The sequence below is a fragment of the Primulina huaijiensis genome, chromosome 9 (genome assembly GCF_012295235.1).
Source record: "Primulina huaijiensis isolate GDHJ02 chromosome 9, ASM1229523v2, whole genome shotgun sequence".
Lineage (NCBI taxonomy): Eukaryota > Viridiplantae > Streptophyta > Magnoliopsida > Lamiales > Gesneriaceae > Primulina > Primulina huaijiensis.
The window spans coordinates 3874123-3899311 of NC_133314.1; the positions used below are offsets into that span (position 1 = coordinate 3874123).

Here is a 25189-nt window from a genome sequence, read left to right on the forward strand (position 1 = left end):
GACATCGTCGAATCTTAGAAAGCCCATAAGAATATTGTTGGTTATGTTGATGATAAGTTGATCATATGAATCTGGTAGACTTTGAAGTAGAAGCTCCGCACGTTCATTTTCCCCTATTTTATGCCCCATGGAAGTGAGTTGGGCAAATAGAGTATTCAGTGTGTTGATATGGTCGGTCATCGATGAAGATTCCGCCATCCGAAGAGTATAAAGTCTTCTCTTTAGGAAAATCATATTGTGTAGGGACTTGACCTCGTACATCTTTGTCAGAGTATCCCAGATAACTTTGGCTGTTTTTATCTCAGAGATACTTGACAGTACTTCGTCTGCTATAGCCAAGTGCAGATTGGCAACAGCATTATCATTCATCTCATTCCACTTTCCATCATCCGTAATCTCCACCGGTCTATCTCCAATAGCCGCCAAGCAATTCTCCTTTCTTAAAACTGCTTGTATCTTTATTTTCCACAGCATAAAATTGCTTCCGTTGAACTTTGCTATCTCGTACCTTCCCGCCATTATGTCTACAACAATTTTAGTAGACTGGACAAAATAATCCCGCCTTAAATAAAAAATCTCAAAAAATCTTTTCTGATGTGGAAGATCAGTCTAGGCTGCAACCACAGAGCATACTCAGAATTTTAAGAAATTTTAAACCAAGGCTCTGATACCACTTGTTGGTCCCACGTGCGGAATTTGAGATAATAAACCCGAAAATAAAGAATAAATTGGACACCGAGATTTACGTGGAAAACCCCTAAAAATTATTAGGGTAAAAACCACGGGCAAGATGAAAAGAATTTCCACTATAATATTTTGTGGTGTACAACTCACTCACTGTGTTTCCAAAGAGAACACACACTTTCTTAATACAGGAGAACAAACACCTCACAAATATTATAGAATATTATAAGATGAGAGAAAACTCGAAGAAGGGATGATATCAGAATGAAAGAATGGAGCTCTATTTATAGAGCCTCCTGACCGTGTGAACACGCGTTAAAAACGCGTTATCTGAATTTCCACGACATTTCCTTTCAACAGATGCGCAGCCCACGTTTTTAATATTTTCTTTGACAAATCTTGTCCACACCTATTAACTTTTCTGCCGACAATATTGTCGTATCATAACTTACAACGGTAATCCGGAGAAGTATTAAAGAAATGAAGGATCGCTTTCAACAGACGGAAGGAAAAATAATAATTCAAAACTGGCAAGTACAATGTTTCCCTCGTGTGTGAGCTGATGCCAACACCCGAGGGAACAATATTTGTTCTTTCTTCCAATCATTTGAACTGGCTAACAAAAGTTTTCCTATAGGCATAGAATTTGACGTCAAATTCTTGATTTTCATCCTAAAATCTAACGCCAAGAAATATAAAATTCTCGCTTAGAATGGAAATTTACCTTTGCATTCAGATACGACACATCATGCTACAAATTTTTCTGCTCCAAATCCCAGAAGAGAAGGAATCCATTCAGCCTTTCGATGCCAAGTCCCCAGATTCCACGTTCCAAATCTGCACCATATATTGGCAGCCCACAATCTCCCTCTAACGCGAGTAATTCAGTTCGAACAACTCGTTCGACAGGCTCGCCGATAATCGTCTGGCCAAAGAAATTGAGCGACCTCATCACGAGGAAAGCCAAGAATCCTCACCTAACAGAGGAGAGTCTCCAGGAGTTTAATAGGAGTAATGCAGAAGCAAGGCAAAGTACCAGCAGTCCGTATTACAAAGGCTTGACAGACTTTTCGCTTGTTATAAATAGAGAAAAATTGTCGGGGTCGAGCCCCGGGAGAGAAAGCCATGCTGGCAGTTTCATCAGCTCTGGTTCTAAGTCGAGTTTTGTTGTGAAAGTGCAAGAATGGGGTTCGTCTTGCTTTACCTCGAAAAAGCATGAGAAGAGCTCTTCGTCATTGAGTTCTTCTACATGGACCAAAAGCTCTCAGGATGCTCGTACCAAGACTTCATCTTCATCATCATACACGAAACACAAAGAAACAGGAGAGACAGTAGCAAAAATAAAGACAAAGGTTTTCACGAATCATAGGAACAAAGTCAGGTTCGGAACCTGGGAGAGTGAAGAGAACCTAAGTTTACCAACAACAAAGAAGCCATTGAGGGAGAGAGATCCTGAACCGTCCATGCTGCCATTGCCACCACCTACTGCACAACCGGAAGAATCATTGCCGTATCCACAACCACAAATAATACTACAGACTGCACAACCATTGCCCTCAACACCACCACCACAAGTATCATTACAACCAATGGCAGACGCATCACTGTCTCAGACCCCAGTTGGTGAAGGATTGACGAATGAGATAGAAAAAACAGAAAATGAAAGAAAATATGTGTGGGCAGACAGATATAGGCCATTATGGTTGCAAGATTTTCTATGCAATAGAGAGACAGCACGTAGCCTTCAGGCCACCGTGAGGAACTGGGGCAATAAAACAGAAGAATGTGGCCATTTCATATTTGAGGGAAACCCAGGCGTGGGAAAGAGAACAATGATTTGGGCCTTCCTCAGAGAAGCTTTTGGAGTAGAAAAAGTACAGGTACAAATATTTCCAAAAAAAAAAAGTAACAAGTATAATTGAAAAATCAATATAAGATCTTATACTACATATAATACTTGCGACTAACACATACAAACAATTATATTACTTGTCTATCCCCACCGTGCTATATATTTTTTATTATTTTTTATGATTAATTTTTTATATTCAACTTTAGTTTTTCACATTTTTCATATTTTTTTATGATTAAGCAATCTAACAAAGTTCATATAATAACAGAACAAATAATGTTCCAAATAACGAGGCCTAAAACTCATCAAGTCAATCATTTCAAGTCCAAATAAAACCTGCACATTCTTGCTCGAGGATTTTATTTAAATTTGTTATCTTCTGTATTTATAATCCACAGGCAAGAGAAGAATGCAAGGTATTTCATTTGAAGGTAAACTCCAATCCCAATTTTCGCAACTCGCAGCTTGTTCATATAATTCCAAAGGCTACATATTACTGTGCAGCTACTTCAGCACCAGCATCTGCATACAAATTCCTCAATGGAGAAACATGATTCTTCTCATATGAGATATTTATTACTTCAATTAATTGCAGTTATAAATTACACCAACATTGAAACCAATAATCGCATATGTGGAAATCCCTATAGGGCAACTAATTAAACAGGTGACGGTTCCACACAAAAAACTAAGGTAGAGAAAGCATGAAACTATCAGTCAGAAAAGAAACTACTGTAGGATTTTAAGGATATGAGTAGATATTTTTTTCTTTTGTATTGCTGATCATTACAAGTCAAGTGAATAAGTATATCAGAACATGACAGCAGCATATATTCTTAAAATCCGTATAGGAACAGTTCGTGTACAAAATTCACATTCACAACAAATGAGCATGAACTAAAAAAACTAACTGTAACAGTAACTAGTATTGCAACTCCTATGATCCTTAGCATGATAAATCATTGGTCATTCTATAGAAGTTATTTCATAGAGTAAGCTATACCTGAGAACTTAAGAAAGATTATGCTGCTCATGCATTTTACATGCACTCTACGCGCACTGCACAAGCATCTCGTTGTACAAAGGTGTGGACTGGAATCACCAGATACCTGTTGTCCTCCCATTCACTTAACCAGCCTGTATTGATGAATGAAAGAAAGTAGTGCTTATCAAATCACCCCTTCTTCCTCTGTTACTAATGTCACAGGGAGAAGCAGTGAGCAGTATCCTCGTTAATTTAAAGGTATCATCTCAACATATTGAAGTCAACCTTTCTGAACTTAAAGGTTATGAAAAGCATGTCATTGCTGAACTTATCCAAGAAAAAAACCAGAAGCTGCCTATCACAACTTTGCAACACGGTCGTGAGAACTGTAAAGGTATTGCATTATTTTATGTCAATATAATCATATTCTCTCAAAGATTAATCCAAAATATCATTTTGTGCATATAACTGTTGCAGCAATAATTATAAATGACGCAGACAAGTTATCTACTGATGCCTCATCATATATCAAGTGGATGTTAGAGAAGTTCAAAGGATGCAACAAGGTATTCTTTTGCTGCCGAGATTCTGCAAAGCTCTATCCCGTAAAGCCAATCTGCACATTGGTTCAACTCCTCGAACCTTCTGATGAAGAGGTAGCTTCTTGTTCTTTAAAAATCTCAGATTCCCCATTAGACTCATAAATTAGAGGGTTCGAAGTCTTTCATCTTACAATTCCCTGTCTTTTCCAGATTCTTGCAGTTCTGGCATTTATAGCGAAACAAGAAGGGATACAGTTACCTCAAAAGTTAGCGAACCAGATGGCTAAAAATTCCAAGAACAACCTAAGACAAGCTATACGATCATTTGAAGCTACTTGTCAGTTCAAGTATGTCAGCGATGTGCACAACACATTTCAATCACAGTTTTCTCCATTTGACATTGCACAATTTAATCTAGAATCTAGTTGCACATTCCATACCTTATGCCTTCGATGATATAGTCGCAGTTCTCCCTTGAAGGAAGATCAAGATATTAAAACTGGTTGAGAAGATAAAATCGCTGATATTGCTCAAAATGTTATAGAAGAGCAAAGTCCAAAGCAGTATCATTACATATATAAACTGATTCAATCTGAGGATTCCTAAATCTAACAGTAAGAGTCCATCTGTTTCTCCGTAGGCTCTATAATATCCGTGGAGAACTTCAAAATCTGATAGAGCATAACGTAGATCCCGAGTACTTGTTCCAAGTGAGGACAATATATGTTTTATTTACCGTAAATAATTTAAAAAGTATTAACTTATCTCTTATTATGCAGAAGAACAATTTGACAATCTATACAATGATTATCAGGTAAATCCTTGCTGAATCGATTAGTTTTCTCTTCGCACGATCCTATATCTAGCGTGTCATAATATAGATATCATAGAATGACTGGCTAACCAGATTTCTAATTGCCAGAAAAATCAAGCTGTTAAGAAGTACCTGGCCCCAGAAAACCTTCAAGAAGTGGAAGGTAAGAGGCATAATGATCCAAGAAAGAATGTCCAACAGTTCATGAGAATTGAAGGTAAGAAAATGAACGTCACACGAAACATGTGATGGAATGTTGAAGGACTTATTCCTTCAGCAATCAATAACATAAGAGTTTTTTTGCAAAAAAAAAAACAAGAAAATAATAAGAGTTTAACGATGGACAAAAATTTCTATATAATTGATTACAAAATGCAAAAACCTAGAAATTTATTGAGTTCAATATGACAAATGTTTTTTCACGCTTATCTTCACTTCCATAGAATATATCAGGCCTCGTTTGGACAAGTACTTTAAAAACGTTTTTAGTGTATTATAAGTGAAAAACTTATGTGTTTGCATGAGATTTTTGTAAAAAAAATCAAAAATATTTTAAAAAAAGTATTATTCAAGTATAGTTTTTAAATAACAATTGAGATGTGTTTTTAGATGTTTTAGAAATAAATGCAATGATGTAAATCAAAACATATTACTTTATAACTGAATAACATTTTTATGGAATAGTTGTCCATACATATTTGTTCTTAGAACAACTTTTAAAACATTTTATAAATTTTTTGTAAAAAACACTTTTACAAAAATGTTATATAAGTACTTGTCCAAATGAAACCTTAATTACCCAAGATTAAGAAAGATGAGACCATAACTGAAAACCCTTGCTGGATTCTATTGCTTCCCATTTTACAGATCTCACCACCAAAGTTAAGTCAAAAAGTTCATGAGAACTGACATAAATGCCAACATAAATATGGAAGGTCTCATTATCATTTCTTTCAAGTATCCTAGAGTTTATTGATACCGCCACATCTTAATTAGATATATTGGTCGCACTAATAGAATAAAACAGCAATAAAATAGGAGAGTCTTATTTTAGTAATATAACGTATTATGTTCCTAAATTATGAATATCAGTTTACGAAACTGAAAATGAGAAATAACATATAAACAATTTACAGAAAACACCAAACTAAAAAACTATATAAACCAAATCTATGAGGAACTATAAAATCCTTGCAATCATTCTTGAGGAAGGATAATGCTGAAAGGAAGATGCTGAGCGAAAAAGAAGTGATATAAAAAAGATGTGTCAAAACTTGTTCAATAAGTTTCAGAATCATGTTAGATGCCTAATAAAGAGTATTCCCACTCCAGGAATAAAGGAAACCATCACTTTTATTGTGATAGATGAAAATCAGAGGGGCGGAGGGGAAGAAGGAACGGTAAAAAGAAAATTAGAACCCGATTGCCCATTGACGTAGCATCATCCATTGGTGATGCTTTTGTCCTAAGAGTTTGATTATATTAGTGTTTTACAATAGAATCAACTGATTGTTTTCCATATGCTTAATCTGATATTTATTTCATCAAGTCTACATAGAAATGAGGAATCATACACTTCACTTCTTTATGTGTACACATTCTAGTCATGCTGTGGCTTTAGGCAATGTGAACAATTAATTTTGTCCAAAGCCACTCAAGCTTATCATTCCATTATTGCATATAAACCAATCAAAATTGATTTTAAGAACCCAAATTGTCCGGTCACAAGCTTTACTTGGTCATAAATGCTCTACTCTGGCTTTCAACTGAAAATTAAAATTGCCGATACTCCTATATGTAGGCAAGGCTCACTCACACTGGTCATTCTTTTTCTCATCTTCAGAGTTTATAGCAAGATTCATGAGTTGGTACAAGGGCTTGGCTATAAAGAACAAGGAAGTTTGACCAAATGTAATACAGGGGAGCTTATCATATGGTTTCGCAAACCACCTGCAACAAAATATCATTCAAAGTTTCATACAACAATTTGTTGTCTGTAAGTGTATTGATACCTCATTTCTAGCACAGAATAAAGCCAATCCCAACTGCATTGAAAGTAAGACTTTGACGATGATGATAATATTAAGTATATGATAAAACAGATAATCAACATCACATTAGTTTCATACCGTATAAAGCTGGATGCATTGAAGAAGAATGTACCAAGTGTCCACCCATTCAGGACTGTTCTCTTTTGATAAGCACAGATTTCCTTCAAATCCTTTCTTGTAAATGGAATCTTTTCAGCATGCAAGTTCTATTTTATTTCTTTTAAGGAGACTGCACGTGCTTTCTAGAACTAAATGTTTTACCTCTTTTGTAGCCCAGCTTGAATAGCATGAAATGTGAAATCTCCATTGCTCGACAAGGTATAGTGCTATCATGGTTTGTTAAATGAATTTCAAAGGTAAGAAAAGTAAAGATATCATGAACACACACACAAAAATACACATTCATAACAATTAGAAGAAATTAATAGAGCCATATCTCTCCAAGATCTCTCTCAGAGAGGCCAAAGTAGAGAGGTGTGAGATGTAAAATGAGGAATATAAGAAGAAATTAATAGAGCCTTCATCTATCCAAGATCTCTCTCAGAGAGGCCAAAGTAGAGACGTGTAAGTTGTAACATGAGGAATATAGCAAAGGCGCTCTAGACACTAAACATCACCAGGACCAGCCGCCAGCCGATATTATTAAACACAAGTGGCAAGTCCATCTCAAGAGATCCAGTAGCATCTTTTTGATGGCAAAGCAATAATGCTTCTCTATGCTTGATATTTTAGTTTTGATCTATGTGCAAAAAGCGAGAACCCTTTTTGCCAAATCAAGCTTCCTCACCTAATATCAGGCGCACAGGGGAAAAAAGGCCAATTCAAGATATTTTTATAGCTTATATTTTCACCTTTTTTTATTTTACAAGAAACGATATTTTATTAAGATAAATTTAGGATGAAGTTTACAAAAAGGCGGACAAGGTATCCGCTATTATGTAAGAGATAAAAAAACGTTCTGATCACAATCATCAGATAAAGCTATAATCCTTAACCAAATCTGAATCGATAAATGCTTAAAATCTGAGAGCTTCTTGGTCCAAATTGCAGCCCTAAATCTGATATTCTCCCAACAGTCGTCTACATCGTCGAAAATCCTTATGTTTTGCTCCAACCAGATCGGCCAAAAGATACAATGAACTGTCACACTCCAAAAAGTACTTCCATTTTTGCCCAGATCACTATCAATATTTAAAACAAACATATCACGCGTTGATCTCGGAGCAACACACACGAAACCCAATTCATTCAGAGCTTTAGAGAATGAGCTTTAGACCAAATACTAGCCGAGAAGGAAGAATGCTTAAGCAAATGATCTTGAGTCTCCTCCTCATCCCGGCAAAGAACACACCAATTCGGACAAAGCGCACATTGAGACCATCTTTTTTGCAACATATCATAAGTTGGCAATTTTCTCAGAACCACATTCCACGAAAATACTTGAACCTTATGTGGGATCGATACTTTCCAAATAGATTGAAAGCAAGGGAAAATAGGAAAGCTATTGATTTGGAAAAAAGACTCATAGAAAGATCTTGAAGAATCCCCTTCCCGAACCCTAAGGTCCGCAACACCCACATCCATCCTAACACTGTTTAAGACCCCTAACAAAGAACTCAACTCAAACACTTCGTCGTCGCTCAAACCCTTTCTGAAGTGCAAATCCCATGACAAAGAAGAATTAAGAAGATGTCCATCCTCGTGAATGAACCGAACAATGGGCTTGTTATGAAGCGAAGAAATCTAAAATAAAGCTGGGTAAAAGTTTTTAAACGATGAATCTCCCCACCACTTATCCTTCTAAAATATAATGATATCTCCCCTTTAACCACGGTCCTCACTAAAAGACCTAGTGAGTTCGAGAAATAAATTTCCAAAGGCTTCTGAAGGTAACATTCCTTGTTAAGCTCACATCTCATCCATTATCCTGCATCTCATATTTGCTCTTAATAACCTTTTTCCACAACGGCTCGATCTCCACAGAGCATCTCCACCACCATTTCCCCAAAAGTGCTTTGTTCCTCGAACAGATATTCCCAATACCCAAGCCTCCTCTATCTTTTGGTTTGCAGACATGTTCCCACACGACCACATGGCAATGTGCATCTCCATCATTACCGTCGCATAAAAAATCTCTCATTATCTTCTCCGTAACCATCGACACACCTTTTGGTACTTTAAAAAGGGACATGTAGTACATTGGAAGAGCACTCAACGCTGCCGAAATCAAAAGCCAAAGAAGAGAAAGGAAATCAACAGATCTAACATCTGCAACAGGGAAGAGTAAGAACTGGAGGCCAATATAAGAGAAGTGAAAATCAACTTATTTATCTCAACTACCCAACAGACAACAATTATCAAATAAAATGACATACGATATAAAACCACCATAAGATAAAAGTTATCTGAGCAACTATGATAGACTTTATCCAACAGGGAGTACAGTTGATATCAGTGGCATACTGAAACCATCTAAGAATTCAGGTATCTAGAAGTACGTCACACTACATGTAGGCACCAAGTAGTTCCCAAATTACAATACTAATATACCATTGAATCTAAATTTTCACATTCTAGCTAATATCCAACGAGATAGGATTTATTAGCGAACCAATGCTCAAAGAAGATCCAAGCCTCCCAAACAACCTTGATTTTTAAGAGCAATGAACCAATTGCAACCATAGCATAAGAATGCAGTAGCTAATTCATTAATTAGAAATAAGTGGTCATAGCAGGAGTGATTTCTCATATAAGTATGCAGGAGCAAATGCCCCAGAATTTGTACTGGTTAGATGTTACTGCGGAGGGAAAAAAACAATATTTGACACATCACTTGGGCAACATATGTTATTGTCTGCATAGAAAATCTAATAAGCATATAAAGCTTGATTTGAAAGAAAAACAAAATAAATTTATGAGAAAATAAACGACATACACTATTATGTCATTAAGATGATCAGACATGTTTTGGAGTTCAATGTCCTCGCTCTCTTGTTTGAAACAAGTTCAGTTTAACGTTAATTGATAGATGCACATGCAACAATGAAACAACCAATCAAATTAAATTTGTGTACTCATTAACGCAATGACAATGTTAGCTACTAGATATATGTACTTCCATTCAAGTTTTTTTTTATATAGATTTATGCTTTATAAAAGCAAAAGCAGCAAGCAGATGCACCAAATTACAGGACAAAACAATTTTTATTCTTGCCATTATGATTTATGTCAACCAACATTGAATTTAGTAATTCAAATGTATGGATGTCAGTTTGAAATATATAATATTAGCATCATCAATCAAAAATAACAAAATGATGCAAGTGGTATTTTCATATAAGAAGAAATTAGAACAAAACAGAACTAGATACATATTGTCAGATTCATAATTCATTAATCAAATTATTCCATAAACGTCTACATTATTCTCATTGAAGAAAAAACTTACAATCCTCTTTTAATATCTAAGATGATAGGAGATAACCTTAGGACCAAATCCGTTGTCATATACTTTACTGTACAATATTCAGGAAAATGTATTACAAAATCTTTTGTATGTCACCTAACTACAGGTCTCAGATGGCATAATAGTAGCTTTACTGAACAGCCAACCGCTGGAGGTGATCTAAGAAAACCTCAAAGCTGACGTCATCTGTGAAAAGGATATCACCTCCCGGAGCAGCTGGAGCATCCGAATTATATGTGGTAGAAGGATTCAATTTTGCTAGCAAGAAGCGAGCCTGCAAATTACTATCATGGTTATGGCATGCTCTATTTTTATGGTGATAAAGATTTAAAATCAAGTCACTGTGAAGATGGTCTAAAGTAGTCTTGTTCCACATATATTCAAACAACGGAAAATAAATATTTCACTTGTTGGACCTGCCCTACCCAAGCACAACAAAAGAAACTCATGCAGTTGTCTCAAGCATGATACTTTTCTCTTTTAATCGCGATAATTCAATCCAGTTTCTCTTTTGGAACGAGGTCTCGGTCTCGAATTCGAGACCCAATTGTAACAAAATATCCCCTCCACCAACTCAAAAAATAAAATAATTCAAAATAGAGTCTTTGCTGACATACTGTTCAAAACCAAGTTTTTCTTCCTAAATAATTATCCAAATGCAACTGAGCAAAGACTCACAAGATCATAAAATTTTGTTTCTCCTTTGGTTAAACCCATTTGGATAATTATTAGAAACTGACTAGAGAATTCCTCAAACTCCTTTCCCCATTTCTACTGGGATCATTTTTTTTCCAAACATGTGTTGTGCCAGGGAGGGGAAGCATATTAAGCCTGTGCTTCTTTTCCACTGTACGCTTTGGTCTATATGGTTGGAGAGAAATAAAAGAATTTTTCAGGACAATTCCGACACGCCAGACGAAATATGGGAGAAGATAAAGTTCAGGGTGGCGAGCTGGACAATCATTATTAAAGAATTTCAACATTTGTCTATTTCTGAATTAATTAGGTATTGGAATTATGTATGAGCATGATCTTACTAGGATAGTGCATAATATGTTGTGTTCTTAGTCATCATGCGGATTACTCATCCGCTTGCTTTGTAAAACTTCTATTATTAATAATATCTAGTTTCTTATCAAAAAATAATAATTTGGGTGGGATAGGAGCATCATAAAAGATAAATGCATCATAGAGTAAACCGGGGCTTAAATGAAAAGGGTAGAAGAGACATCAGCCTTAAGATAGAGATTGTTGATTTACCCACAAGCATATCTGATTAAATTGTGCGAATTCAGTTCAGTAAGGCATTTAAATAAATATTTTGCTGCATTTGGATTAAGAATTTTATTTGTCCGGACTGATTTGATTTGAGAAAAGGATTTGAAATTTGGATTTTACATGGCAGCAATATCAAATGCATTTGAAACCCATTGTTGCTCATGCATGAGCTCAAATTCAGAGAGCATGACTTTTAAAACCATCAAATCAACTAGAATTAATTTAAAATCAATTATTTAAATCCTTGATTTTAAAATACCCATTTCAAATGCAACCTTTATAAAATCCGTCAACAGATTCCACTCAGACCTCCAATCAAACTCCACTATCTGCCGTTCAGTACTGAGAAGCTCTAGAAACAACACTATGCAAGCAGCTCAAAAAGCCAAAAGCGGATAAAATTATAGAGGTTCAAACCGCGGACCACCAGATCTGATATATACCTCCAGATATTTCTAGTTCTATAAGAAAAGATACACACACATATATATACACTCTCCAATACATTGAGCTTAAAGTACTTGATGTGATTATGAAAATATATTACTACCTAATAAGATGCCAAAAGATGAAGATGATACTTAAAAATTCACTTAAGATAAAATCAAACACCTGAGATCCATGCTGATCACAAATTACTAAGCGAGGCACTGGAAATCTCTCTCTTATTATGGCATCCGCATCATCACGTGGAGCTTGCAGCAAGTGAGCAAAGGCCTACAAGATCATAAAAATTGAGTATGCAGTATCAGGTTGAGGATATATGCAACTGACTAAATGTCATAACTTCAGCAGACAAAAACTCAGTCTAGTTCATCAACATCCATAGCCAATTGTTACTCTGATGTAGTACAGTTCTAAGATTGAATAGAGGATGTAAGACTGCATGAATAAACGACTTAACGTTGCATGACCAAAGGTCTTAATATGATCAACAAGGTCCACTTTCTTGTAGTTAACGTGATTTAATCCAAATTCTTCCTCACCTAGATTCTGAATTAAATAATTGGGGGAGAGAGCGAACGAGTAACTGGGTTTTGGCTAGAGAATACCGAATGTTAGATATTCAGATACAGAGGCTTCGCTCAACTGGTCCTCTGGCATGATACCAGCTTTCCTTACCAAAACAACAGTAGAATATCTCACGGAACACCATAGATTAGACCTATAATACAAACTCAAAGTCTGACACAGGCAATATGACAAGAGTGCCGAAAGGAATTATGTGGAAGGTTTTGGAAATGAAAAGTATAAGAGAGACATATATTGAAGTAATCAAGGACATGTACAAGGACGTAATGACAAGAGTGAGGACCTCACGAGGATTAACCAAAGGGTTTCCTATAAAGAAGAGCTACACCAAGATCAGCTTTAGCCCTTATCTTTTTGCACTTGTCATGGATGAACTCGCCAGACATATTCAGGACATGGCACCTTGGTGCATGTTTGCAAATGACATTGTCTTGGTGGATGAGACTCGTGAAAGAATAAATGCCAAGCTTGAAATCAAACTTGGCAACAAACGTTGGAAGAGAAATGTTTTAGGCTTAGGAGAGCAAAGACAAAATACATGGAATTTAAGTTTAGCATACTAGAGCAGGTAGACAATAGTTAGAACAGGATATGTTGAATTACCAACAAACTGAGACTTCTAAGTATCTAGGATCAATTTTACATAAAGATGGGGGGATTGATAGAAATTTATCACATAGAATACAAGTAGGATGGTCGAAGTGGAGAAGTACGTCTAGTATTCTACGTAATCGTAAGGTATCCTTTTCAAAGGGAAGTTCTGCATAATAGCGGTTAGATTTGCTATTTTATATGGACCTGAACATTGGGCGGTAAAGCAGGCACATGAACAAAAGATTAGAGTCGCATAAATGTGGATTATAAGGTGGACGTGCGGACACAAAAATGGATGGACTAAGAAGAGTATATTAGAGAAAAAGTTGGGGTTGCGACTATTGAAGAGAAATTGTGGGAGACAAGCCTGAGATGGTATGGACTCCAGTTAGGATATGCGAGACTGTGACTAGTACCCCCATTAAAAACGAAAATGATGGATAATAACGACTAAGCATGATATGCATTATCTAAATATAGATAAAGATATAATAAGATACAGAACACAAGGACGTAGGATGATCCATATCACTGACCCCACTTAGTGAGATAAAGGCTTGTGTGTTGTTGTGTGCATTACAGGTGTTGTTGGTGTTTCTTAGTCAAATGCTTAAGAGGAGACATCAAGAGGTGGTACCAGGGCTCCATGACAGTGGACTCAAGTTTTATTTTGCCATGGTGTGTTCCCAATTGGTGTACGTGTCCCAGTACAATATCAGTCAGGATATGTCCCGAATAGCTATATTTTGAGTATTTCTTTTATATTTTTGAAATGTGGTAGAACATTTGAGATGTGTGTGTATGGATGCGAAATTGGTGCTTTATTTTCAGTATTTTTACTATCGATCACATAAATTTATGTGTATAAAAGGTGTGGGCATTAAAAAACTATCGCATTATACATATTCCAATCTAAATTTGAAAAGGAGCGTATGCACCAAATGGCTTAGAAACTATTAATCACCAAAAAACAAGAAAACCTGTCATATTAATCCCAATATATTTTCATACAAATAAAATATGTGAGAATTATAATCAAAGTTAAACATGATTAATAAGTTTTAGCCGTCTCGGCACTGTATCGGGAATAAAATAAGGTCCTTCATGGTTAAACCACATTATCACAGCACAAATTCTGACATAGGTATTTCCCACCCGGGCCTTCTCTAAAATTTATCCAATTAAAAAAAATAACATTTTGGTCATCATTCAAGACTTCAAGTAAACAGTTCCCACAATTATTCTAGTTTATTACTCACGAGAATAATAACCCACACTTCTAGCTATCTATAATGGCTGCCTAATTGTCAGTCATAGTTGAACGCCCTGTGATTTGGTCTTATAGTTTTTGACGCGACATTGTGTAAGGTTTCTAACAAGAAATTTTTTTGCTTCAAGTAGAATGCTTTGGTTTTGATTTCCACACTCGTGTGTGTGTGTAATTACAATATATCTTTGATATGACTAAATATGATTTAGTTATAGAAAGATTTCCTACGGCCTACCACATTTATATCCTTGTATTTTCAACTAAACGAGGCAATCATAGCATAGCAATAGCAATCTAAATAAAGAAAGATTAGTGAGTCTTCTAGCCTTCTAGGTATTATATCATTCATGCAGGTTTTTACAGCCAAAACACATAAGCTATGCTTTGTGTTATATTATCTCTACATTGTATTCCAACAACAAAATTCAACAACATTTCTTTTAATGGAAAGTCAAAAAGGATCAAGCATTAAACGACTATATTATATACAAAACAAATAATTGGGTCATTAGCTTTTTCGGCAATTTCTTGTTTGACCATTACAACACGTTCACTTTCACATTTTCAATAATGTTAGCCAACAACTTACCTGATGCTCAGGCTGTTCATGATAGCCAGCTTTCCGCCACTGAGCAATAGTTGATCCATGAAATACAACAATTGTAAAATATGAATCCAAAAGAAGGATTTTATCAGCAACAATGGATGTCACATCAAGAAGAGCGGGTTCAGGTCCAGAATGAAAAGAGTATGAGATCAAGGAAGGTTGAATCATGACCACTGAATTAGCTACATTTTCCCTGTTCAGAATCATCCGAAAGTATGCAGTCTCGTCTGGGCTGTTGTTAAAAACCTGTACAAAATAATATGAACAAAATTCAGATTTTATTTCCTCAATCACACAAGTCACTCGTCGCATACAATCTGTTTCAAAAGTTATTTTTGTGATTGGGAGCAAAATGATATCTACACTTCTCGACGTCTCTGTTGATGATAAAGCTCTTTTTCAAAGACAGAAGCAGCAAAAGGGAAACAAAGGCAAGTGCAGACCTGGACAAATTGTGAGCGTCGTAAATGAAACACGAACTGTGGAAATATTGATAATCTAGGAGATAAACTGAAAGAAGAAGGGCTATCCTTCTGGTACTCCCCGAATCGGGAACATATATGAATCAATGATTTATCCAACCATCTGATGGGGTCAAATTCAGCCTGAAAAAAAATACCTATTACAAAGAGTTTATGTCATAACAACAAAGTAATACAAATGTCAAACTCCGAGATGAACAAAAAATGTACTTGCTCATGTGCGAGGCATAAAGAATTTTTTTTCAAGAACAGAAAAAATCCAAATAACGATGGGAACAGCTGTCCATAAAATGTTAAATATATCCAATGCCCCTTGCAACCATTGACATGAAAATACGGAATGTGGAAAAAAGTCAGATAACATGTTCCTTATCTTCTGATATCAATAAAGAGTGTAAATGTCAGGGCCCAAATTTTTTGATACAAGTGAAGCAAACTGGAAGAAGCAAAGTCAACAGAGAACAGCAAGTCAAACAGAATACAAAGTATCAACCCAGACAGAATACAAAGTGCCAACCCAGAATAGATCAATGGCCGAAGGTATGAGCAATTGAGCAATGCCCGGAAAGATGGACAATGAATAATCGGTAATGTAGAGTCCTGAGAATCTAAGTGTTGAAAAGTTGGGTGCTTAGCTAAGGAGCTAGTAGTCGAGCATTAAGCAACTGAAAATGTCAAACATGCTAGACTAGGTATTAAGCAGTTGGGGTATTAAAAGTTTACAGTAGAGCAATCCCCTTGCGACATTTTAAGTCTTGAGAAGTTATGCAGAGCAGTCCAACACTAAACAATTCCACCATGCCAATATAAATGTTGAGTAATTGGGAAGATTATTCAAGAGCTAGCAATCAACAGACAGTCTAAAGTACAGTACAATCTATAAGCAATTGGGAGCTTGACCATTATTAGTAAAGTAGTCCACAAGCAATTGGTCTGAGCTCAACAATCTCAACAGGGAAAAATTGATTGTGAAGCAGATGGAAGTTGGCAATCGAGAAATGGACTGCCATACAACGAGGTAAAAGTTTGACCATGACCTCAACCTGTGAAGGTTGTCTTAGACAAGCAGGTAGTGCGAACCACGAAGACATTGAAGTTTGAGAAGATATTCTAGAATAAGAATACACCCAAAGGTGCAAGGCGCAAGAAAGTAGCTCGAGGTGCCAAAAGCACTTTGAAGAGTGAAGACATCCCGAAATGTAAAGTAATGGAAAAAATAGAACCGTTTTTTATATTCTTTGCTCAGCAAAGAATATACTTTAGTTCTGTTTACTTTCAAGTGTGCTAAATTTTGAGACTTTAGAATTGTGAAATCTTCATTTTAAATCATTGATTCTGCACACTAAGTAAATTAAAAAAGAACCTGATGAGCAGCAATGGCCACGTGAGCAATAATATAGCTAGAAACCGTCATACAAATTTTTCAGAAATAAGTGTTCCTTTTCACAAGCCAGCATTTGTGGCCTGATGGTCAACTGTCTATTCAAGATCAAGAAGTAATCTCTGTTCAAGTATCTAAGAAAGTATTTAGCTTGGAAAACTAATTGATAGTACTTTAAATTAAAATCCAATCTAATTATGTAAACGCAAACATGGTAATCAACGCAAAGACACAGACGTGTGCAATCATAAACTGCGGCCAGGCTGACTTGATAAACAAATAGCTTCAATATGTCATGGCAATCTAAGTAAAATTCAAGTAATAAACTACAGCCTACTATTTTTCTACCCATCAACCATCTAATGTATTTAACAAACAGCTCAAACACAAAAGGTTCAAGTATAGGACCTCGGTTTCCATTTTGAAAGAAACTTGACGAGCCATTACAACCACTGCTGCTTCTTGATCAAATCCAGATATTATGTCCTGCAGAATAAAGCAAACCAAATAACCCATACATTTCAAAATTGGCTTTTGATGGTGTCATTCAATAGAGATTTGGGGATGAACTCTCGTAAGTGTAATATCTGTGCACATAGCTCACAATCCCTGATTTATAATCCTTTGTCATGCCAATGTATGTGTCAATCGAGAAACTTTGGAACACATTACTGAGAAACGGCACCAACATATTTGAAAAGGGGGAAAAATAAATGATTAAAAGACTCTGAGAAGTTTGAAATTAAGGAAATTGGATCATACAACATATCTAACTAGATTATACTAAATTTTGTGTACACTTATTGATAGAATCATGTTGTGCTGCTCGGAAGTAACATATTATATCTAAAGAGCGAATGGAAACTCAGTTTTTTATGTCATAAGACAACATTATGAAAATACACAAATATCTCCAATTGGATTAGTGGAACAAGTACAGATTTCTTTTCAAATTAGAAGATTACATTTTATATTCTCCCGATTCATCATCGTGAGAAATGAATTAAGATAAAGTTCAGTAATTGAACAAAAAGATACAGAATAGCTTGCACAAACTGCTTTTAAAGCTGGTAAAATGAGCTTGCCACAACATAGTTTGCTAGACACCATTGGACAAATACTTATTTTCATAATTTTTTAGATACTTGTATGTCTTCAGCGCAAATTTTTGTTCACTTCTACAGCAGAAAATAACAGTTTCACCAAGAAAGAGACATCCACCAGTTTGTAATCACATGAAAATTTGTCGAGAATAAATAGAGAAAACAAGATAATATGCTTACCTCTTTGCTTCCAGGCCCGGCAACCCATCTTCTCGAGATGGTAGTGGCACGAAGTCTCATTTGTCCACTACCATGCTGGTAACTGGGGAAGAAAGAATATTTTTAAAAGGTCAAATATCTGCCTTGCTCACAACGTACCAAATATAACTAGTTCAGATGCCTACTAAGTCAGGAACTGAAAATAGAACTGGTTGTTTGCTGCTTGAGCAATAACATCTGGGCTCTCTTTCTTGATAATATCAAATATTAGACACAGGGAAGTTGTTTTGTCAAGGCCACATAACTTCCATGCAGTTGTATTTCCCTGGCCAATAACAGTTTCCGAGGACAGAGGACCTTTCTGCACTAAGCCAGAAACTGTTAATATCAACCTGATGCAGATTGGAGAAAGTTCTTCCACATGTAAAAATTTCATACCTTTTCAAGTGATGCACAAGGGCCAATAATTCCCTGAATTTTTATATCTTTTGAGCAATTGATCTCAAATATACCACTGCACGAGAAAAATGTTGATGGTGGATCATCCAACACACTTTAAAAACAAAAAATAATTTGGAAAAGCTCCAGGCCCCCATTAAAATATTAACACTATTGCAGGTCACAATATAAGTAAATAACATGGATAAAAATTATTCCTTTAAGCATGCTAAATGATGTCGTTATAAAGTCAATGTCAGAATACTGATAGAAGCAAAAGCCATCAAGAAAATGATCTTCCCCAAAACGTACATCCAGATCTTACTTTGATGATAGCCCAAGATCATGGTCATCAGACAGAAAAACCCGCTTTAGAGACTCCTTGAAAACTGAATGGCCAAAACTTTCAGCAAGAACAACAAGTCCACCAGTTTTTTCAACAGCTACTTTAAGCTCAGCCACGCCAACCTGGTAAAGAGGTGTGTCAAACAAGAACGAAGAGTATTGGTTCCATGATAACACATATATGCAAGGCTAAAGACAAAATCAATGAGTTTCCTCCACTGGGATCACAGGGGATGAGGGGAACCAAGTCTTTAAAAAGTTAAGGTAAGGGTCTCAACCCTCAAGTGAAACAAAAAGACATTTATACTTTCAAAAACTAGAGAACACATTGAAGTGACAACCGCTAACACAACAATCAGCATCCACCAGATAAAACCTCTCTCTTCATGGATTGATAAGAACCATTTTTTTAACACTACCATTCTGAAGCCCTCAAATTAATTTGGGAAAACTGGGCCAGTGATATCAAGCGGTAGAAAAATATCCACATGTTATGCACACTAAACTTTTTGACGTGTCTGTCTTTATATTTTTTTTCCATTCATCATTGTGCACCAATTATAGGCAGTTACACCCCAAACTAAGGAATTTTCACCGGTTACCATCTCAAATCTTCCCCTCTAAAATTTTGTCATCATAAGTATAAATAGCATCAATCAATTGTAATCGCCCATAGCAAACATCACTGCTTTTCCAAACAAATTGAAACCAGAAACAAGGAAATTCTACAGGATATAAAGGTCTCAATGATTGGCCGGAATTATGAGAACATTCAAACATGAAATAACAAGAGCACTAGATATAATATATTAAGATCAAAGTCATGAGAATTAATTTGTATCCAATAGAGAACCCAAACAGCCCGTTTAAATGAGAATTTAAAATAGCCGAGGAGACATGCCAAGGGCATACAAAAAAACACCAAAACAGCAGGAAGTTCTGGACAACTTCTGTCAAGCTACAGTTTTTTAAAGACTTGTTCAGCTGTTGGAAATAACTTCAGCCTTGCTTCAAATTGAGTATAAAAAAATTGATCAGGTACTTGTTTTCTTCAAATTGACACCAGAAGGCCAAGGACATACCATATGTTCCAAGCAATTTTATGCATAAACCAACAGCTTTTTCAGATTAACTCATTCAATCGTCCAGTAAATCTAATTATAACATAAGATCTACCCAATAAAGAAAAGCAGCTCAAAATTGAAATGCTAAAAACAAGGTAAACAGCAAAGGATAGAGTATAACACAGAGTTTTGCAAAGGTCAAACAAAAAAGGATACCAGTTGTTCAGCAAAAGTTTAGCACTTATTCATTTTATTTCTAAATTGCATTTGTTAAACAGCCAAGTATAGCATACAACAACCGTGTAAACAAAAGAAAACCTAGAGTCATTTCTACTATATATCTAACTAAGTAACCACACAAAATGAAAAGAAACTAAAGTATTGTCAGGAGGTAGTCTAAAGAGGAGCTCATGCCAATTTTATCTTGTCCAGTATAGGGCCACAGTAAAAAAATCAGAGAAAAAGGTTCTTACATATGAAGTCATTGAACGAGAGGATTTCAAATTTTACAGGCTTTCTAACACTATCACAGGCAAATATTTAACTTCTCAAAAAACACTACTACTAGTTGTCAAAAATCATGCAGCATGTTCTCAAAAAATTGCAATGGCATTTCTTGAGATAGAAAATAGTCATGAGGCCACCAAATACATTGGCATTTTTTTAGCATATTCACATAATCGGTAAAAAAAACATGTTACCAAGAAGACAGTTCATAGAATAACAAAACAGTGAATTTACCCCAGAAAATAAGTAAAATTACTCCACCAAAGGAGAAAATGACCACTAGTTGTTTGTTCATAAGTATTTTGTCTCATGTTTATGGTTTATTCCAAGTCTCAGAAGTAGATATGCAATTGCAACAACAAAGCAAGAACCTCAATGTGAAATTATATACATGTTTGACTCTAGCTAGATCGTAAGTTTATGGGACTTCAGACATCATATATCTGAATTAGCTTTTGATTTTTCTGGAACACTCCTCCCTCTACTGGGAAAGAAACATCTCACTTCACATCTTACTGTTTTTGGAAAACATATTTAATGAAAGTTGTTCAGAAATAATACATATAAAAATGAAAATGGACTTGGGTGGCTGATCTAACATGTAATCACCAAGTCCAGTAATACCTGATCAAGAGCACAGGCAAAAACATCAATCACGTGTCCTTGATGAACAAGTTGCTTTGAAAGTCCTTCATAGAACTTCACTGATTTGTGATACTGAGGAGCAGAATCTTTGTCCAGGTCCTTGTGAGAACGTAAAGGTTCGGAAAGATTTTTTGACACAATCTACAAATAAATATATATTTATGTCACAAAAAATCCGGTTGAATCCCCTGAGAATCCGAAGAATAACTTCTGAATCTCATCCAGAATTCAGTTTTTTATATTAAGATACCAATATTCTTGCAGTAGTGGAACAAAAACGTACTTTACAATTTCCTGCATTTATAGTCTAATAGACCAATGACTATCAAATTTTAACCTCTTTCACTGTGCAATATGATCTTTAAATACAGAACGATGTAAAGATTTACGAATAAACCACAGCATTTCGAGTCTGATAGAGCATGAGCCAAAAGCAAAATCCAATTTGTTTAAGAGGCAATAAAGGTTCACCCTTTAAACATTTCGTACCATTGTGACTTCAGTCACAAATGAGATATTAAAAGGTCCAGTATGAAGGAACACAGGCAAATTCTTCAGTAAACAAGAAATTTCACACATCATCCGATACTTATGCCTAAGAAGACACCCTGACATAAACAGGTCATGTTTTAAATTTGTAAAATCCTTTTGAGTGTTACAACAATGTTCCATGAGAAATAATTGCAAAACTCCCCATAAGGAACAAAACATGAACTTAGCTCTATAGATACATTATACAAATTAAAGCTTTACAGTAACAATTTTCGAGAACAAAGTCACAAAATAAGCTTTACTCAAGTAAGACAACCACAGACTACTCATGTACGTATTTTCGTTGTTTGTCCCATATATATTCATTATTATCCTTTATGTACTTTGGCTAAGCAAAAAAATTAGGAAAATATGCATGGCAATTATATGGAGAAAGACTTACAGCTCCCGATCCTTCTGTTGACGGACCACCCAAAAATGCCATAATTCTAGCACCAGAACCAGGGACACATACTCCTAACAAATGAGCAGCCAAACTCAAAGCTGTGCCAGTGCACCTAGCAGCTCGTTGATCTGACGGAACTGGCCAAGGATCTTTCTGGAGCTCCTCCAATATCTTGCAAAAAAATCATCTTCGTTGAATAAAAAAGGCAATGAGAGCATAAATCAAAAAGTAAACAATTAATATGTTCATCAACACACGTATACTTGATTATAAACCCACAAATTTTCCCAACTCTAGCATTGATTTACAGATGAGAAGATGATATAATCATTTCAGCGAACTCGTAACATTGTTCTTCAAGAAGAGAGATTAATTTAAAGAAACTTCATGCTTAAGAACCATACCGAATTAAGAATGAACTCGCAATCAGATGCAGGCAATAAGAACCTGGAAATGCTCTCCTGGGAAAGCCCGTCTCTTACTCCTGCAATAACCCCAGTACTCGGCCTCGGCCTTTTTGCAAAGAAACCCATCTGCTCCAACAATTGATCCTTAGTTACCTCCTTTGTACCCTTGAACACGTGAACCTTTGAAATCTGCCCAAATCCCAGCTCATGAACATGCACATATGTTCCAAAAGTAATCAGCCCAACCAAACAATTCTCTGCGACCATTCCCAACACCTGCATTCCATGCATGACGTCCAACAGGAAGTGATTTCCCAACACGCAAACAGGTTTAAATTAATATAAAGAGAATATACTTCCACTGAATAACTTATAAGAAAACTGATTGGAGAAAAGCTAGCTAAAAACTTAAATGACTACTATTCAGATCAAAGTATTTGAATTCACTAATATCCATAAGATTCACCAAACATATATACTAAGTAATGTAGAAGAATGATTTCAAACCTGTAACAGAGCGGATTTCAAGAATCCTAGCTCCTCCTCAATAACACAAGTATCTACCACCAACAAAAAAACGTTACCGCTACCGGACTGAACCTTCTCATTGGGAGCCGAAGTCTCGTACTCAATGGTAGTATACTGAGGGAAGAGCTCCGCAGGCAAACTGGTCTCCGAAATCGACTGGTAATGCGGCGGGAAGTGGTTGCGGTTGAGACAGAAGCTGCAGATCCAGATCTTGTTGATGGAAGAGAAATCAACGATAGAGAACGGGTTGATAACCGATCGGCAATTGCGGCATCGGAGAGGGGAATATGGGAGGAGCGGGGTGGTGGAAGGGAGTGGTTTTAAGGGGGTGTAAATAGCTGAGATTGGAATTAGGCAGTTCGCTGCTTCGGCCTTTGTTCCCGGGAGGACGTTCCACGGCATGCGGACTGAGTCTTGGGATTCCAAATCCTGGAATTCCGACATTTCGCAGTGATGATGGTGGCGGTGGCGACGACGGAGACTGGCTGCGGTGACGACCGGTGGTTTCGCTGCGGGGATCTCTTCCGACAAAAATGTCTTGAAATTGAGTTCCAAATATTCTTTTCTATTTTGAAATGGAAATTCGCGTGGAGTTGCCCATCATTTTTCCTTCATTGATATGATCCGTCCTCTATTTTAATTTAAATATAAAACTGTAAATTATAATATTTAATTAAAACTCTCTCAAAAGTCTATTACTAATTGGTTCCCGTGGAGTGCAGACAAATTAAATTTTTGAATTAACGTAATAGTTTATAAACAACATTAATATGATAAATCATATTGGACAAGTTACGTGTGAGAAGTTCATCTGAGAATATGCTGATAAAGAGAATCATACACATAATCATTAACCACATCTTTGAAAACAGTATCAAATAATCTTTGTTATGCTAAAAGAAATAGATAATGCATCCACGTTATTTTTGTTATGCTAGAAGAAGTATCTAATGTATCCACGTTATTTTTAACCGTGTAGTTATAATGATATAGTATAACCATGCAAGAATGGTATCTAATCATAGGAAACGTTAAATATTCATAAACTCATAGAATATAAACGAAAACAATTTTACAAATAATTTAAGTTATTCGAGATTTAAAGCACTCAAGCGCACATGCACGTCTTTAATCAACCAAATATGTTATGCTGGATTGTTTGGATATCAATAAATATTCAATAGCAATTATATATAATCATGCCTTATTAAATTAATATAGAGAAATATAAAGTATATGATCAAATATGGCATATTGTGGAAAACACAAATAGAACGACCTGATCAATGGTGATCACAAAGTATACAAGAAAAGAATTTAGCTGCAAATGATTTGGGCTTTTCTTTTATGGCTCTTCACTTCTATTGGTGATATTTGTCGATTCCTCCTCAGTAATTGCATTATTCTTGACAACTTTTGTGGATCCATCAGCCCGCATTGATTATGTTTCTAATTACACTCATCAGATCATGATAAGAATGTCTAATATCATCGTCTCATGATCTCCTAGGTATCACTAATAGTGCCTGAATGAACCAGTAAGTTATGGTTAATAAATAGTATGGTCCCTTCAACTCATATATTTCGATCAAATCTACAATAATTGGTACATCGAGAGTTGCAAATAAATTTGATAATGATATGATATATCTTGGAGCAATAATAGTGACATGGTATGTTCAACTAATGAAACATAATTTCATAATGGACATGTATTACTCCGGCTAGATATTTTTTGTATTATTAACTCATCAGATCACATAAGATATCGTTTTTAGGCAATTGAATCAACTAAAAACGAATTTATAATATACTTACACTTCTTAATGAATTTCACGATTCACGTGACTTGCGGACCTCGTGATAGTTATAGTATATTCAAAGACTTTATCTATGCAGCTTTCATTAATGTACAAATAAAGTAAATATCATAATTTGATAAACCGTAAAGTATTATTGAAGTAAATATTATTTTTACAAAAGAATCAATAAAGTCCAAGCCACAAGTTGTTTCGCTA

General features: G+C 35.7%; 3 protein-coding genes across 5 annotated transcripts; 2 read left to right on the top strand and 1 right to left on the bottom strand.

The window, feature by feature from the left end:
• The first annotated feature begins 1409 nt into the window (after positions 1-1409).
• LOC140985324 (uncharacterized) lies at positions 1410-2610 on the top strand. The gene has a single exon (XM_073453152.1). It carries the CDS (start codon positions 1491-1493, stop codon positions 2604-2606), a length of 1116 nt encoding a protein of 371 aa, XP_073309253.1. The 5' UTR covers positions 1410-1490; the 3' UTR covers positions 2607-2610.
• A 1124-nt stretch (positions 2611-3734) lies between these two features.
• LOC140984687 (replication factor C subunit 3-like) lies at positions 3735-5126 on the top strand. Its single transcript, XM_073452233.1, has 6 exons — positions 3735-3915; positions 3999-4177; positions 4274-4410; positions 4525-4565; positions 4843-4877; positions 4986-5126. The coding sequence occupies exons 1-6, from the start codon at positions 3735-3737 to the stop codon at positions 5124-5126; spliced, it is 714 nt and encodes a 237-aa protein (XP_073308334.1).
• A 5157-nt stretch (positions 5127-10283) lies between these two features.
• Positions 10284-23773, bottom strand: LOC140985323 (protein transport protein SEC23 C-like). 3 transcript variants are annotated; one of them, XM_073453149.1, is made up of 13 exons: positions 23151-23773; positions 22641-22919; positions 22234-22407; positions 21279-21440; positions 19064-19206; positions 18739-18814; positions 18486-18661; positions 18322-18403; positions 17447-17524; positions 15619-15780; positions 15158-15421; positions 12285-12389; positions 10284-10668 (listed from the first exon to the last, which is right to left on the bottom strand). In XM_073453149.1, the coding sequence occupies exons 1-13, from the start codon at positions 23613-23615 to the stop codon at positions 10525-10527; spliced, it is 2310 nt and encodes a 769-aa protein (XP_073309250.1). In that variant the 5' UTR covers positions 23616-23773; the 3' UTR covers positions 10284-10524. The 3 variants fall into 3 exon arrangements, with proteins under 3 accessions (XP_073309250.1, XP_073309249.1, XP_073309251.1); XM_073453148.1 differs by having other exon boundaries at positions 15541-15780; XM_073453150.1 differs by lacking the exons at positions 10284-10668; positions 12285-12389 and having other exon boundaries at positions 15296-15421; positions 15539-15780.
• Positions 23774-25189: the final 1416 nt, after the last annotated feature.

Bases quoted from the DNA above. Each gene is read 5' to 3' on its own strand.
- LOC140984687 (XM_073452233.1), top strand. From the start codon at position 3,735: ATGTCACAGGGAGAAGCAGTGAGCAGTATCCTCGTTAATTTAAAGGTA. The intron at 3,916-3,998 runs GTATTGCATTAT...TAACTGTTGCAG, and splicing joins CGGTCGTGAGAACTGTAAAG to CAATAATTATAAATGACGCA. The intron at 4,566-4,842 runs GTTGAGAAGATA...CTTATTATGCAG, and splicing joins AGATCAAGATATTAAAACTG to AAGAACAATTTGACAATCTA.
- LOC140985323 (XM_073453148.1), bottom strand. From the start codon at position 23,615: ATGTCGGAATTCCAGGATTTGGAATCCCAAGACTCAGTCCGCATGCCG. The intron at 21,441-22,233 runs GTAAGTCTTTCT...ATTTATTTGTAG, and splicing joins CAACAGAAGGATCGGGAGCT to ATTGTGTCAAAAAATCTTTC. The intron at 18,662-18,738 runs GTATGAAATTTT...GGCTTAGTGCAG, and splicing joins CTTGTGCATCACTTGAAAAG to AAAGGTCCTCTGTCCTCGGA.
- LOC140985324 (XM_073453152.1), top strand. From the start codon at position 1,491: ATGCCAAGTCCCCAGATTCCACGTTCCAAATCTGCACCATATATTGGC.